The sequence below is a fragment of the Lepisma saccharinum genome, chromosome 5 (genome assembly GCF_977018435.1).
Source record: "Lepisma saccharinum chromosome 5, izLepSacc3.1, whole genome shotgun sequence".
NCBI classification, from domain to species: Eukaryota; Metazoa; Arthropoda; class Insecta; order Zygentoma; family Lepismatidae; genus Lepisma; species Lepisma saccharinum.
In genome coordinates, this window is record NC_139233.1 from 22,886,784 (window position 1) to 22,903,793 (window position 17,010).

The following is a 17,010-nucleotide window of genomic DNA, read 5'->3' on the forward strand; positions in this document are numbered from 1 at the left end:
AAGGCTCTTGAGTTCACCTAGTCACACATTGCCAAGATTATGAATGTGTGTGACCTTTCTGGATGGCTAAATCCAGATTATCCTAATTACCCAGATATTCAAATTTCCAGAAATGTCCAGGTATCTGATCTGTGCATTATCCGGACAGTTTTATTGCTTGTCAGTTTTACAGGTTATTCACATATTCTTTCATTTGTCATGTTTGTATTTCACCATACGGATTTTCTACATAATCCTTCATCAAATCTGTACTATCCAGATATTCAAATTATCTGGATATTCAGATATCTGAATTATCGGTTGCATCTGAAATGGATATCAGGTTATTTGACTCACGGAAATCGGTTATCTGGATTTTCTGGATCCCTCCTCCCTATGTCTCCACGGCATGTTACAATGTGCAGAGAGTAACTTTACCTTAACCCACAAATAAATCATAGAGAAATCCAAACATCTCATCTCCTTTGCCACACACATATGAACATACAAAATAATTAAATACATCTACTTCACTTACCTGACACAATTGTCATTACTGGGTGAGACTGATCCCCAGTATTTGCATGATAGTAATACTGCCCTGAAGGATCAACATAGTATGTACCCTCTGGAGCAGAGACAGGTGTCACACCATCTGCTGCAAGAAGATGAAAAAAATGTCTAATGAACAAAAAATAACAAAGATCTGAATTTGAATTTTACTAACTTTACATGTTCATATTAATTATAACTATTGTGATAGTGCCTAATAGCCATACTTTGCTATTTATTGTTACCCTCAGGTAGAGGGAACATAAAAAGGAAACAACACTACAAAAAAAAAAAAAAATGGAAAATTACAACATGTAACCAGCAAAATTAGTTCCCTTTTTGTACACTAGAAGGTATTAAAAAATAAAAAATGGTAAATTTTGCACTCAGATATACCGAAAACTCGCAGCATCCTTTGCTTTCACATGCAAGTTGTCCAAACTTAATGAACAGCAAAAATTCAATATATACGGCTCACATCACAGAAAAAAATGCCTTTGGAGAAGAACTGAGAACATTAAAAAGTTTAGCAAGGAAAACTGAATACACACCCTGTATTTTTAACAAAGATGAATAAAAAATTAAACTGTGGGAAAGGTTACTCCTTGGAAAAACAATGTAGGAAGAAAGATGAAGGCAGGTAAAAAGGAAATGGGTGGAAAAGTTTATTTTAAATTAGGTTACGAATCAAATTAGATTTTTTAGATTTATTTATTTCCCTATTCATTTTAAACGAAGAATTGGATAAAGCAGAACAGTCCTGAAACCATGATATTGCCATAAGTGAAAATCCAAACGAGGTTTCAAGACAGCGTACAAACCTGGTAGCAAAATACGAAATGTCATTTCCAACCAAAGAGAAATATTTTCAGAATTCTATACTACATAGTGGAATTACAGTATCAAATGTTGTTGCAATTTGGAGTAAAATTTATTGGTTGACACAAATGTGCAGTGAAGGACAGAATACAAGACATTTAAGACACACAAAAAACATCGGATTTTAAAAATGAAAACATCACATGCTTTTTCGGGGGTCAGCGCAAAGAATAATAGTCTGTAAAGGAACATTAAAACAGCACAAGACTACCTAAACCTTGTAACAACTTAAATGAAAAGTGTGAACATTTAATTCCCGATTATCCACCATATTGCATGTAAACAACAACAAAAAAAATCAAAAAAAAATCGAAGGAATGTCTGGCAACAATTACAATCTAGGTGCGCTTCTGCTGATAGCCAGTACAGTGGGAGCACGATTTTACATTTTCCTGCATTATACGAGGGCAATACGGGAAAAAAACTCAGTTTGCGCATGTGTGAGAAATAGCCAGGGATAGCAACGTCAGTCGTTTGGTGCTGTGCGCAGTAGGCAGTGAGCAGTGGAAGGAGAAGGCTGTGTTGCAGTTGACTCGTCTGCTTAACAATTGAATATGAACACTCCAATAGAAAATTCCGCCAAATGTGAAGTGCGTGAGGTAATAAGATTCCTGTATGCGAAAATAACTTTTGGCAGCTGCGATTCATCACAAACTGTGTGACATTTATGGACCAAACATGATGAGTGAAGATGTCGTACGTGAATGGTGTCACATGTTTAAAGATGGACGAACTGATGTGCACGATGCAGCAAGAAGTGGGCGCCCATCTGTAGTCAGCAATGAACTCATGCAGGAAATTTACAAAATGGTCCATGAAGTCCATTGGTTCACAATATCTGAATTTTCTGTTCGCTTTCCCCAAATTTCTCGGACTGTTTTGTACGAGGTGGTGACAGAAAAGTTGGATACCACCTCTTCAGGCACATGAAACTGTGGCTCGTGTCACACCGCTTCGACAATGACAACACGCTTAACGATGCTGTTAGCTGGTGGCTTCATTCCCAGGCAGGAAATTATTTTGCAGAAGGAGTTTCAAACCTTGTAAAACGTTATGACAAGTGCCTCAATTTGAATGGTGATTATGTCGAAAAGTAATGTAATGTTGTACTTTTCTAATGTGTATAATAAATCTTCTGTATCTACAAGTGTCTGTCATTGATAACCAAATGGCGTTTTTTTTCAGAATTGCCCTCGTACATTCAATATTCATGGTCCCAATAGAGCAAAATGTTAAAATGAGGTTTCACTGCACACACATGTTGTCGCCCTCAACAACATACTCAAGATGTAGACTGCAAACATTTCAATCGTAAATGAAATAAATAAATACATTATGTTCTATTGAGACTACGAGGAATGAAATTATAATGTGGGAAAATGTACAATCGAGGTTGCACTGTATTGGTCAGGAGTCTTTCCCAGAAATAGAGAAGCACTATCACCAAAAAATTAGCATTCAAAATCATGTCTGAAAATGACATGTTCAAAATAAAACAAACTTAGTGTGTGAATAACAATTCTTCTCTCGCATGCGACAGCCAGATAAACAAGAAAAAGATGATAATCCTGCGTTTCAAACTTGTGAGTGGGAATTTATAGCATCTTCAGATAATTCTTACTCATTGATGTTCTCCCGTCACTGTGTTGAAGCAATAACAGTGCTGCTACAATTTTTTGATTATGAAATTCCCTGACACTTCCAGGTTTTCCAGTCCAAAAATGAAAATTTTTCCACACATGTTTATCATCATGATTTTTGATTTTGAACTTTGTTTTTCAATTAAATATATAATCCATTAATTATTAAGAATATTCACTTTAACAACTTTTTTTTAGCAAATTTCATTTTACACACACAAGAACATGTGTAAAATTACAATTGGTATCAATCAAATGCATCTAGCCTTCAGGCTAAGATAACAGAAGTACATTATTTCACCATAACAAATCTCCACAGAACAGAAAAAGTTCATAAACCATACACACTTTGTCATTTTCTGGCGGATTTATAGCATTGTAGAAAATGCTGCTTTTTTGCTTACATTTATAAGTACACAGCATCTAGAGAAATTTTTGTTGCATATAGGAATTCTACAGGAAATGCCAACAAAACTAAGATTTATAAAATAGTAGACAATAACCTATTTTCCAACCATCTTTCCTATAATTATGATCATATTGTTAATGTACTTTAGTTATCAATCAGATATCTGGACTGCAAGTTTTACTTTGATATTCTTTCTAACAGCTAGTATTATAAAAGTGAAAATTACAGAAATTTGAAGGAACCATAATTTTGCACAAGACTGAGAATCAAAAGAATGAAAGAAACAAGTTTCTAAACTGAATCCTTTTTGGGAGTGAAATCACAAGAACCGAAACCAGAAGTGGAAATGAACTGCTTGTTCATTTTGCAACTTTTTCTCTTGCAGACTCCAAAATGCACGTGAATTAGAGACTATCTGAAAAATCCTCTGACATTTCCCTGTTTTCCAGATGTGTAGCAACCCTGCAATTCAGAAAGTATCCCATTATAATGCAGAAACTGCGTTTCACAAGTTATTCTTAAAATAATTTTTGTTACATTACTAAACTCTTGTGGCAATTACATACTCTTGTTACATTACTAAACCCGTGTGGCAATTACATACAGCGGAACCCTGATTTTACAATTTCTCGCATTATACATTCAATCAAATGATTTTCCTCGATTTGACACTTTCCCGTATTTTAAGCTTTTTTCCAGCTTGGTCCCCTGAAAGAGAGAGAAGACAAGAATGCACTACTAGACGTTTGCACTCACCTGCCCCAGTTGGTGCATGATCTCCGCCCTGAATTTCTTTGTTAAACGTTTCCAGATAATTCTGGATGTCCGTGATCGTCTCCCCATCCTGGTTCTCCATTTTAATGTTGGATGGGGAGAGAGGTGTCCTTGAACTACGACGTGTCAACACTGAAAAACAAGAGAGATATTCACACACAATTCTTGCAAAATGTAACTCCAAAATTTTAATCCATCCGTGAGGCTACAAGAGTAAATGAATGCCCTTAAGGGAATCAGGTAGGGAAAGCTGATTCTCGCACACACTCAATTCAAGATTCTGTTTTCAATTATCAGTAGCAGGTGTACCGTAAACATATGTAGTAGTCAACAGTTTTAACTGAGATTCAGTTATCAAGCTATTTGCACTGGAGTAAATTTCTATACAATCCTGCATTTAAAAAAAAGTCACATTTATACTAAATGAAAATGAAGTGTAATGTGTGTGCATCATACTGGCAAATATGGAGAAACTAGTACTCACTTTATCCGCAAAACTGTTTTTTCTTCTTTGTTCTATTAATTTCAGTGGCAGTGAAGAAAAAACAGTTTCGTGGATAAAGTGAATACTAGTTTCTCCATATTTGTATACTACCGCGTCTCTTTTCCCAATTATGAATCACTGGTAGTTTAGAATAAATCGTGATGTATTTTCATATCAAAATTATTAAAGAGAGCGTGTTTCATGGTCCAAAGAATACGGGCCTCGCTGATAGCGGTGGCAGTGTCATCGCCTTGTAATCAAGGGGTCCCGGGATCGATTCTCGGTGGAGGCACATAGTGGTTCGGATTCTACTTTAAACTGTAGGTCCAGTCCCAATTAGCCTTACTGTGCATATAGTGGACTTAAAACACCAACTCAATCAATCAAACCAAAGAATACAGTATTCATGACATTTCCAGATTTGCATCCCACAAAACAAATGGAAGGTATTAAATGTGGATTGCAACATGGTCTACGTGTACAAAGTAAATGAAATGTATGGAATCATATCAATAAATTTATGAACCTCACAGTCAATCAGTTACTTCAAAGGAAATCACTAGATCTGACCTTTGGTGTATTTCTAGGAAAATTTTTCATTGTAGTCCACAGAACTTTCTACATGTTGTGCACAGGGAATTATTTCAAATCATAAAGTCAATTGAAGTTCAAGTACATGAAAAAGGGCTCCAAAACAACTTTTTGTGAATCGTACTTTCTGAACAAATACTAAAATGGGGAAAATATATTTATACACAAATCTAAAGAGGACACTGCAATAATTACAACAAATTAAAATAAATGTTTATCACCTCATGTTAACATGAAGTCAGGGGTCAATCATTACGAAATAGATAATAGTTGTTGTAATAAGACTGTTATTGATTACTTGTTCCGACATTCAATTTAATTTCTTTTATAAACTCTTGAAAAACACATGAGAAAAGTGTTGGAACAATTAGTTTTAAAAAGGCTTATTTACTACAAGGGAAAATACAGTATTTAATGATGTTAAAAAAAATAAAAAAAAAGGTAAAGTGCTCCCCTGTGCTTAGCACCACGCCATGAAGATGTATAGGGGGTGTGGGGGTAACGCCCCACACTTTCTTGATCCGGTCGTAAGTGGGGGTGATGTGATCAGCATCACGCCCCTGACCGCCTTTACCCCCTAGGGTTTCCCCCAGGTACCCATGTTATTCGACGCTGGGTGGGCGCCGGGGCCGCTTCCATCGTTAGAAAAGTTCCCGGATTTGAACCGGCCGGGGATCGAACCCGGGACCTTTAGCATGGTAGTCAGACGCGTTACCGACTGAGCCACCGCGGCCAACTATTTAATGATGTTACTTTGTTGAATCTAAAAAGGTACTAGAGTAAGTGCAGAGGTAAGCAGAATAAGCTTACTCTGAATTTGGGACCACATATAATGTAAATCAGAAATTTGCTGCAATTTGTTGATTTACCTATAAATAATATGTTAGGGCTAGCCGATACTACTTTGAACTAATAATGTTACTGATGTTGATATTCTTACAGATTTCTGTTGATATCAATGCTTGAACATTTAAGCCTATAAGTATAGTTCAGAATATTTATAAATGTTAATATATAAGCATTCCACTGGAATTATAGCATATCAATTAAGCAGAGTGTTTAAGTTTAAATATTCACAAGAGTTAAAAAAAAAGACAAACTGAACTCCGGTGTGCAAAGAATATTCCAAACAAAGTCCTTTGTTTGTATTCCAAGAGTCCTTTGGAAGCTATAGCCTTGTCATACAGGTTTATATTGGGTGACACATGGCCAATGCATCGAATCTCATTACCTCTGTTTTCTGGGTTTTGAAACTAGAGTTGGTACTACTGCGTTCATGTAGCTCCCCACTTGCTTGATCAACACCGAAATATTATTATAATAAATGTCTCTATTCGATCACAAAATCAATTTTCACATGTAAAATTAATGAAACCTACATATTTTGCGTAATTTTAAGATCTCAACTTCTGCACAAGCACTGTGCACAATTTTGTGGAAATGCAAGAGACCAGAACTGTCAAGATATCAGCTGGTGAATAGGCAGGCAATTATCAATATACAGTTGAGACTGCATTATATGTAATTCAGTTGTGCGTAATTCTGTTTTATACGTAAATTACTGTACATCCCAGCAAAATATAATTTAAAAAGGTGTTAATTAAATCTTATTTATATGTAATGAGCCACCCTACCGACTGAGCTACCCCTATGACTTCATGGCGTGGTGCAACATACAGGGGAGCACTTTACTTTTACTATTTTGTACGTAATGCATTTACATGTAATTTGGTGTTATACGTACTAATTTTCATAAAATACAGTTGATTTGTACGTAACGAAGCTACAACAATGTCACACAAGTGACAGTTGCTACTGGTTGGCCATGGAGAACAGCAAGGGGATAAGTTACATGCTTGACCAGAAAGTAAAATTTATACAGAAAGTGGACATCAATCCACATAAAACAAACTAAAATAGCTGCACTTAATGCAAGGAAAGTAAAACAAACCAAAATGTCCGATTTCTTTAAACCAGTGTCAAGTTCAAATTGAATCTTTCTCTTTAATGTTTAAGTTCTATCTATGTAGGCCTACTGAATCATTTTTTGGGTTACATTTGAACTTTAAACAATTTGTGAATTTTCTTCCAATGACAATAATATTATGTGAGATTCCTTGTTAACATTAAAAGTGAAAAGATGTTTAAGTTCAGTGTGAAAAATTCTAGTTCATTAAAACTAAAGTGTCTTATGAAGTATTTTACTATCAAAGTGTTCACTAATAAAGTGGCAAATGTAATGCATTTAAGAATCAAACTTTCAGATTCATTAGTTTACCACTTTATGACAGAAATAACCTGTATTATACTGTATCTTGTTCCTCAAAATAGATACAATTACAGTATTTTAATAATGATATGTCTTGGTATCTAAATCTGATTTGTAAGTAACTCTCAGTTATACATATAATTTTCTCTTAATCTTGACACACGTATAACTAAAGTTCAACTGTTTCAATATCCACTCAGCCTCTGTATATGCACAGATTATGGAGAAGTAGCCAGAACCTGTTATTTTTCATACAGTATTATTTTTTTTACTAATTATCACGATGAATTAAATTGTTAGCCTTAGTAACATTTAATGCCTTGAAAACAGCCAATGGGAGAATATGCAATTGGAATTGCTAGAGCACGACTTTCTGAGTCAGTCTCCCCCCTATCCCTCCTGGGGAAGAGCTGAAGTGGCAATAATATATATATATATATATATATATATATCGTATCAAACAGGTGGAAACTACTCATTCATTTGCATAAAACAATCACAATTCTAGTGGAAATACAAGAAATTTTGAAATTAATGTGCTGTGCTGGCAGGGGTGGGAAAATAAATCTTGAGAAATTAATAACAAAGCGCTCAGTTACATCAGTATATTCTGGTGAAGAAAACTTTAAACAACAATTAATATACACTCAATACTTGGTATTTCTGCAAAATAGTTCACAATTCCCAATTAATTCAGTGCTACATCCACAAACATCAATGTAAGAAAAAGATTACACAAAAAAACAGAAAATATTTGTCAAGTGCAATTTCAAGCTAAAGGTAATTTTTTTTTTGTAAAAATAACATAAAGCAAAAAAAACACCTCTAAGATTGTATATATTCATTAATCTTACTTGTTAGGCTGTACACTTCACTTGCAATCCATCCAATGTAGCGTCTACATATCCTGACGTAAAACCTGTCTAAAGCCTATCCTGCAACATAAAAAAATAAACAATTTTCACAAAACAAGAGAAAGAAGCATGCATAATGAAATTAAACCTGCAATTCATGCGTAACTATTAAGCAAACCAATAGAAAAATCCAGCTCTAAAAGAAAATTCCACATACAACTCAAAGAAATACAGATACAAACATGGAATAATTAAAATATTACAATTGTAAGAAAAAGAAAGAAATGTAATTAATGCAAATATTTTTCAAGCCCTGCATATTTTGTTTAGATGGAAATGTTAATCTGGAACAACAAAATATAGGAAGGTTCAGAACAATCCTAATATAAACAATGTGTTCTACAGAGTATGGTGAAGTGAAAAATGGGGTATTTTTGACAAGCAAAAAATGTGACAGAAATCCTCAGAAAACATACAATCCAGGAAAAAAATTGGTACAACAACGGTATTACTGTTAAAAAACTATTATGTTGCAAGTTTATTTTGGTTAACTGCAAAAACAAGTATAAATTTACGAAAAAAGGATAAGGGAACAAACATTCGTGTCTTATTCAAGATTTGAACATTATGTTCACTGACTTCAAATAATTTGATGCTATATACTGAACCATGGGTACAACCATAAATATGATATTATTAGGGACATGCATATTAAAACTTTCATGAAAACACACTATGAAGATTACTGACTGTAATGTTCTTCTTGGAAGTTTACAGAAAGGTGGGAAGGGCCTGCCATATTTTGTCATGCAAAATGGAAAATCTGAAATGTACATTTCGACAAGAAATTGAGATTTCATTCATATTTCCTAAGTCTGGGAAATAAAGAGCAAAATTTCTCTGATCATTTTTTTTTTATTTTTAAAAAATGGAGTAATTCTTATAATAGCATGGGTGGAAACTATCAACTTTAGTGACCAAATACAGACCAATTGTGAAGAGAGAGGGAACGTTACGAAAAGTCGCAAAATATGAGAGTAATGATTAGACACTGGGAAAAAATACAGGTAGACAAATGGAGAATCTAAAATAATTTAACAGCTTGTTTTTACAAGGATTCGGTTTGTTTGTATTATACTGCATTCTAGTCCTTATTATGTATTTAGATTTTTCTTATTTTAAGTTGCTGTTCTGCCTCTTAAGCCAGAGGCTAGAAAAGGACTTGAAACCAACTGCAGCTGAAGGAAAAAAAAAATATGTGTGGGAAACCAACAAACTGACCATAACCAATAAAGTTCACATTATGCACAGAAAGGATAATTGGAACTAGACCTACAGTTTAAACTGGCAAACCATAATGTGGCTCCACCAGGCAGTGAACCTGGGTTTCCTTGATCATAATGCAATGATACCTAGCCAAAACTATATTTAACACACCAAACTTATCAAGATCTCTAACATGGGATGCACATTCGGCAGAGGAAATTCACTGTTGAACAGTTACTTTATAGCTACCATGACTGAAAAAAAAATTGGTGCTGCCATTCAGCTTAATAAAAAGAAAAAGATGTACTACAATGCATTTCACTGTCAAGTTATCTGTGAAAAGCACTGTACACTTACACAGCAATTCGATACATCAATGTGGTCCAGGGGGAAAAAAAATGGGTGGGGACAGTCTATACTAAAGAGATCGACAAAAACGGAGGTAGCTTGTAGCATACAAGAGGATAAAGTTATGTGAAAATTAGTTCCTTGACCCTGAAACGAACCTGTGCAAATGGCCTAACTCTGGTAGCGAGTCGCAATAGTCATGTTAACTCGAATAAGTTATAGATCTGGCAAATATATAATAAATGGCAATCAAGAGGGGTAACTCAACAGTTTTACAATAAAAATAATGACCATCACAGCATGCGTATAAACTCATTCACAGAACGAAAGTTTCACTCATCAGCAGTAGGTTTTAAGACATTAAGAAAAAAAGCTACAGCAGAATTGTATTAATGTATTAAAATATATACATGAAACATAACTTACCACTAAACACTAACTATGAATTAAATTTGAAAGGATCCATCTTGTAGCTTATCCCTTCACAAAATCTGGAAAATGAAACAACACCATCACTGCTGACACTGAATGGGATATGATCACTGAACATCTATATTTTTAGCTTATTTTACTCATTACTCTAATTGCAATGATGATTAGATGGAAGTGAATGAAGGACACTCATTGAAAACAATGTGCCCTGAAAGGGATCAAACCCTGGAACCCTATATTATATGGCGATAATGTTACAACCATACAATCGGAGAGGACAGCATGGACATAGGCAGGGATGCATGTGGGTGTGTAGAAATGTTGAATGAATTAATGAATATCAACCAGAAAAAATACATGCTTGACATTAGTGGTTAACATTAAATATCTGTGGTTAGAAAATATGCAAATATTGAGACATTTGAGCAGGAGGCTCTCTTTATTCTTTGGATTGGAGGTTTGTAGTGAACTGCAGGAAAAATATCAATTGTGAGGCAAACTGTAAACAAACATCTTCACCTTCTTTCTAATTGTACACAATGGAAAGGGAATTCAAATTTTACTTCACAAAAGTGTCAAAATAAACCCAACTGTCTAGAGCAGGGGTCTACGAACATTTTTGCATACTGCGCCAGACAACTAATTTAGCAATTTATCACAAGCTACATTATCTCTTGCTTGAACTAAAAATAATGCCTCAAAATAAAAGTAAAAGTTTTTATCAGACTAAAGTGGGCCATATAAAGAACACTGGGCCAGATGTATCCCACAGGCTGTACTTTGGGCAGCCCTGGTCTATAAGTGAGTAGTTTCCCTTCTACATCATTATTCCTTTGAAAACCTGCCAGAAGAAGAGGGTCTGGTAGCTAGAGTTTAAAGCACATAATGATCCAATGAATGAGTGCACTTAACATAGAATAGAATGCAATTTTATACATTACAAATGTAGCATCAAAATATGAATGCTTGCATGCAGAAAATAGTACCACACAGAACTACTTACTACTTTCTGCAAATGCATCTCGTTGACTACCATGTCTCAACATGCTAGTGCCACTTCATCAATTTCATCTCATCATCACAATTAGCCAAAAGTGGCAGTAAAAAAACAACTTTAAAAAGATACAAACAGGAGAGTAACATATTTATTAAGCCACTCCACCAACGTGGTATTTGGTGGTCCCGTGTGAAAGGACCCTTACATAATGAATTCGGGTGTTGAACACATTTACTTGTTATGGCCAAACAGAGATCGTACCTACGTAGATTAATTGGGGTAAAAATCCATACAAAAACATGCTTTCTTGTGGAACATTCACACAGTGGAACCCTGATTTTAATTTTCCCCACATTATACATTCAATCTTGATGGTCTCAACGAAGCAAAATGTTGTAAAATTTATCTCCATTTTTACATTTTTCCACGTTTTAAGTTCTTCCAGTCCCATAAAATATGTAAAATGAAAGTGTCAATGTATATAGTTTAAGAAAATTGAGAAATGTCCAATCAGTAATACAAGCTTGCTGTCTGCTCTTCTTAATGTTTCTTGATGCATTTATGTCTAGCCTATATTATATTTTCATAACATTGCATATTTATCCCCCTCCCCAAAAACAAGTTTCTGCTTACATGTGAAATGGCTTATGTTTGAATTGCGTAATTCCAATTTTAGAGTACATCCACATTTTCTAAATGAATCAAATTCTTTTATGTGTCTACAAACAGATACCACACAGGTTTTCTTATTACATACTGTGTCTTTTGTGAGAACAATTTTTTCCATCCTACATGCATGAGCACGTCAGGTAGGCAAAGATTTTTACGTTCCATTTCCACATTTTCATTGATATCCTATCTGCACATAAGCAATGTTTTTCTTGTGAACTCATCAGACATACAAAACGTGACTTGCACACCTTATTTTCACAACAAATTCCTCACAAATTAACATTAAGTGCAACTTAAAACCATACCAATTAGTTTCTCCAATCCTGAAACATCAGGAAATTTCCAGTATTCTAAACTCATTCTCAAATCGGAGTGAATTTACAATACCGGAAGTATTTTCAATTGCTTTCAAATTCGGCATACTCACTAATTTTGGCTTCGTAATCACGAATCTGAAGTTACAATTTGGCGGTCACGTCTAGAAATTGCAAAACGAAAAAAGTGGGTCCGTGAACAGAGTAAACACCCTTGATTTATGAAGAAAACAACTATTTTTTGCAATGATTAGCGTTTCAAAACTATGTTTATGATGACCCTTAATTTTAACTATGATTGCCTAACCTAACCGTGAATGGTTCATGAGGCAAAGATGTTTTCCACCTTTACGCGAGATGCCATTTTCTCACATGCAAATCAATGCTCTCGCATATTGCACAACACTTGAACAACGTTGGTAGCAAGACCGTTGTAAGGAAAGGAAGACGTATTCATATTGTTTCCATGTTAGTGTATGGAGAATCATAGCAGTAATTGACAAGGTTATTTTGCAATTTCTAGACGCGACCGCCAAATTTTAACAGCAGATTCGTGATTACGAGGCCAAAATTAGTGAGTAGGCCGAATTTGAAAGCAATTGGAGATACTTCCGGCATTGTAAATTCATACCCTTAAATCTTCTGTGCAACTTTTGAAAATCATTACACAATTGGAACCATGACCTTTGAATTTATCGATAAATGCAAGAGTATATTGTTGCCATACTTGAGCATTTTAACACATGCAAACAAGCTTGTTACTTTCTTTGTCCAAGACTGTGCAAACTCTTATTGCTTATGTACCTGAGGCAAAAGGGAAGGCTAATGGTTCAGATTGTTTTATTATTTTTTTCAAATTCTCCTAGCAGGAAGACTAATTATCGTACAACTTTGGTAATAATTGTCACACAAAATTTGAACCTTCCTTAACGTAATAAGTACTGTTCGGATTTCGAAAAAGTTATTTATGTTGAAAAAACAACTTGCAAATTACGTTACGCAAACATATGTGCTTCCCATGGATAATTTATTTTCCGTTGACAAGCGACTGTAAGTATCGTAGACTAGTGGAAATTAATGTATGGAAGCTTAGTAGAATGCATTTAGGGACTTATTTTAATGCTAAGAGAACCAAACTTGGCCCACCTAACCTAACTACAAAAGCATATATTGAACAAAATCTTAAGTAATGGGTAAAACTCCGCAGTAGGTGTTAACAAAAGTAAATCGAATCATGTAAAAATGGCATTCGTAGCATGATGAAATTGCAATAAAACAAAAGGAACTTGGGCCAAGGGAAGATTTATGCTGGTTACAATTTGCTGTTATCATTCATCCTCCCCTTCACGTTCCATGAACAAAACTTTACTTTCCTCGATTTTACACTTTCCCACATTATACATTCAAACTTCATGTTCCCAATAAAGCAACTTATGAAACGTTCCAGGATTTTCAATTATCTCCCATTTTAAAGTTTCTCAACATGGTCCATTGAAAAACATAAAATCGATGTTCCACAGTGTATCTCTTGAGTTATGCAACCATTTCTAGATTTATAACTTACAGTGGTACATTCTGATTTAGAGCTGTTATTCATGGAACAGTAAAATATATATATATATATAATAATTTGTTGTTTGGATTTGCAATATGGAAATATTAAAAGCATGAATACATCACGAACAATTGTATTGAAACATTATGTAACACTGAATATGCATTCAGTGCAACACTACCGCACAGTTTTCCATTCTGGCATGCAGATATCTTCACCTTACACAAGTTACATCACTGGGCCATAAGCCAATTGACACCCCCACTTGGGGTAATGCAGTGATGAACATGGGACATTATAGCATTATGTGTGTGACATTTACACATAATGTGTAAGGTTCTAGACAAGAGGTTGCATTAAAATAATTGTAATGAACTGATTTCATACAATTACGAAGGACTTTGTGGTGTCTGCAACAAATGAAAAAATTGAGTATGACGACACAGCCTGAATGCATGAAAAGCATTAACGGAAATGTGTTTTGATACTTAAAAAAAAATGCAGCAAAGTTTGACATAATTTGTCTGTGCAGCATATAGGTTACAGATACTAGTAATTTTTGTTGGCGAAATATGCAAATTATATGCATTCAGAAACATTTACACCCTAACGCAATTAAAAAATAATAAATCACCTTCTCTTTCCACTCTGAAAGCAAAAAGGGTAACACTTTACTATACAGGAGACAGATTTCTTCAAATTTACAGGAGAAAGTACTCAAGCAAATCATTTTCTGTAGCGTTGTTGATGTTCGGGAATATAGTTTTGATCCATTTAATGCGAATGCATGTGGTTTTCTACGAAAATCTATTTCCGACGTGCTATTGCTGCTGCTGCCATTTGCTTTCTGCACGAGAGCACAATACGCTCTCGCATTGTCCGTATATGCTAAATTAAACAAAAGGAGTGCTAATGGAACCTAACCTAACCTAGTAGGCCTACCTCGTCCCCGTGATGGTTCGTGGGGCTATCGTGAATTTTTGGGCTAACGTCAATGGTTTTTGGGGCTACCCGTGGATGGTTTATTGGAAATAAGGAACAAGAAATAGACATTATTTTCGTTAGAAATTCATTATTTCACCTAAAGAAATGTTCCGCAATGCAGAATAGTACGTTAGCAACGTAAAAAATTGCGAAATAAATCATTGATAGGTGTCTCCGGTATAGTAAAGTAGTACCACAAAAAGACCCCCCCCCATGTATTTTATGAATTTTGGTGAATTTTCACTGTCACAAAGCAGAGCAATTAGTAACACAAAAGCTAGGTTCACCACTGGTGAAAGCAGTTACTCTAAATTTATTGCTGGCTGCCTCAGTGGCCCAGGACATGTGCTTGACTCATGATTCCATAAGAGACCATCAATTTAATATTTTATTAATTTTCCAATTAGCCTAAAGAGGCAGAAAATGTGTTTAAAATAAGAAAAACTCAATATTACTTTATTGTAACTCACGAGACTTTATCGCCTGTGCACTATGCAGTAACATGCTCTTCTGCATATCCCTTTCCATACATAAATCAATCAGCTTCTGAATATGCCTAGCCCATTGTATGTGTATTTTCCACATGTGACTTTTAATCCAACACCCTGTTTTACTTCTCATTGAAAACTTGTACATAAAACTAAACGATCCTATTACCAACACCTAGTGAAGAACAAATGTATCCAGCCTTGTGTGTAAAATCCATGGGTCAAGAAATGTTAATTTATTCAGATCTTTTAAAGGTTGTCACAATCTTGGTAAAGCAATATTAAGGCATATTTCTTAACTTCCCTGCTGCAACAATTCACTTGATGTCCTTCATGCAGAACACTTGCACTTTGTAAATAAAGTGTAAGGACAGAGCAAAATACCCGCTTGAAAAAGTTCCTTCTCGATGTATACCTCAAGTGTTAGTGTAAAAGTGGTCCTAAATAACTTCAAGTAATGGAATAAGAAATTACGAAATACTGGTGTTTTATAATATAATTTCCCAATGTTTGGCTCGTTTAGAAAATAGCATAACCTCAGTGGTTGAATATGGCAGCCATTTTGGGATATAACAGAGGTTGCAACGGCCATTGCGTTCTACTTCTTGTGTAGCATACTAGTTTTTTCCTCAGTAACATTTACGTGTTCCCAACCCAAGAAAACATCATTTCTAGTACGACCATGAAGTTTCTCTACGGAACCATGTTCAAATTTGGAGACACGAACAGCGCCCCCTTCATACGAATATAGAACAGCCCTTTAAAACCTAGTATTTTAACACTTGGGAGACTACGAATCAATTTTATCGAAGCTTGTGTAGCAACAGTCAAAGCCGAAGCAAATGGATGGGTTACTGGCAATTAATCTAACATAATTAAACATCGTTACATTCATGTAGCGACAGAACGCAATCTATCGGCACATTCCGTATACTATTTCTTACTTTCAGAGTTCGGATACAGGGGGCATTAACAGCAAAAATTTCACAAAATTGGCACTGTTGGCGCTGTCATCAACATGGAGTCCATGAGAAAGTGGCGATAACTTTGCCTCGCCAAATAACGAACAACTACATCGGATTAGCACATACATATCTCTCCAAAACTTGTATGTGATCACACAATATAAAATACAATTCAAATATTACACTATGTATAACCTACCACTCGTTACTTCAGAATATTCAAATAAATCCATACCTTTTTAACTCCAATTTACTCGGCTGAGGGCGTTGTTGGTAAAAATGGCGATCGAACATCAACAAGCAGAGCCTGCGCAAAGTACACTGGGCCATTCCTAAAAATGCAACGTCATCGGCGTATATACCTTGAAGGGGGAATGGAAAACATTTTCTTCAGAAGTAAATAGGTTCATTTAAAATTTGATACAATAGATTACTTATTTAATAAGTTCAAATGCCAATTATTCGCACGCAGTACCAATAATTTATTTTTGTCGCTGGGAACTATTTCTTGTAATATGCCCAATTGATATGATGCCGCCAAACCTGGATTCAAAATGC

At 35.0% G+C, this 17,010-nt stretch overlaps 1 protein-coding gene across 9 annotated transcripts in view; it reads right to left on the reverse strand.

The window, feature by feature from the left end:
* The window catches only part of LOC145987713 (uncharacterized), a 66,887-nt gene extending 50,118 nt beyond the window's left edge, over window positions 1–16,769 (reverse strand). For 2 of the 9 annotated variants that reach the window (XM_083122292.1, XM_083122285.1), the window contains exons 1-5: window positions 16,688–16,759; window positions 10,472–10,536; window positions 8,432–8,512; window positions 4,216–4,365; window positions 518–637 (exon numbers count right to left, since the gene is read on the reverse strand). In XM_083122292.1, coding sequence (XP_082978418.1) covers window positions 518–637; window positions 4,216–4,365; window position 8,432 — 271 coding nt within the window. In that variant the 5' untranslated portion in view covers window positions 8,433–8,512; window positions 10,472–10,536; window positions 16,688–16,759. The other 7 variants (XM_083122289.1, XM_083122293.1, XM_083122287.1 and 4 more) reach the window with 7 other exon arrangements.
* Window positions 16,770–17,010: the final 241 nt, after the last annotated feature.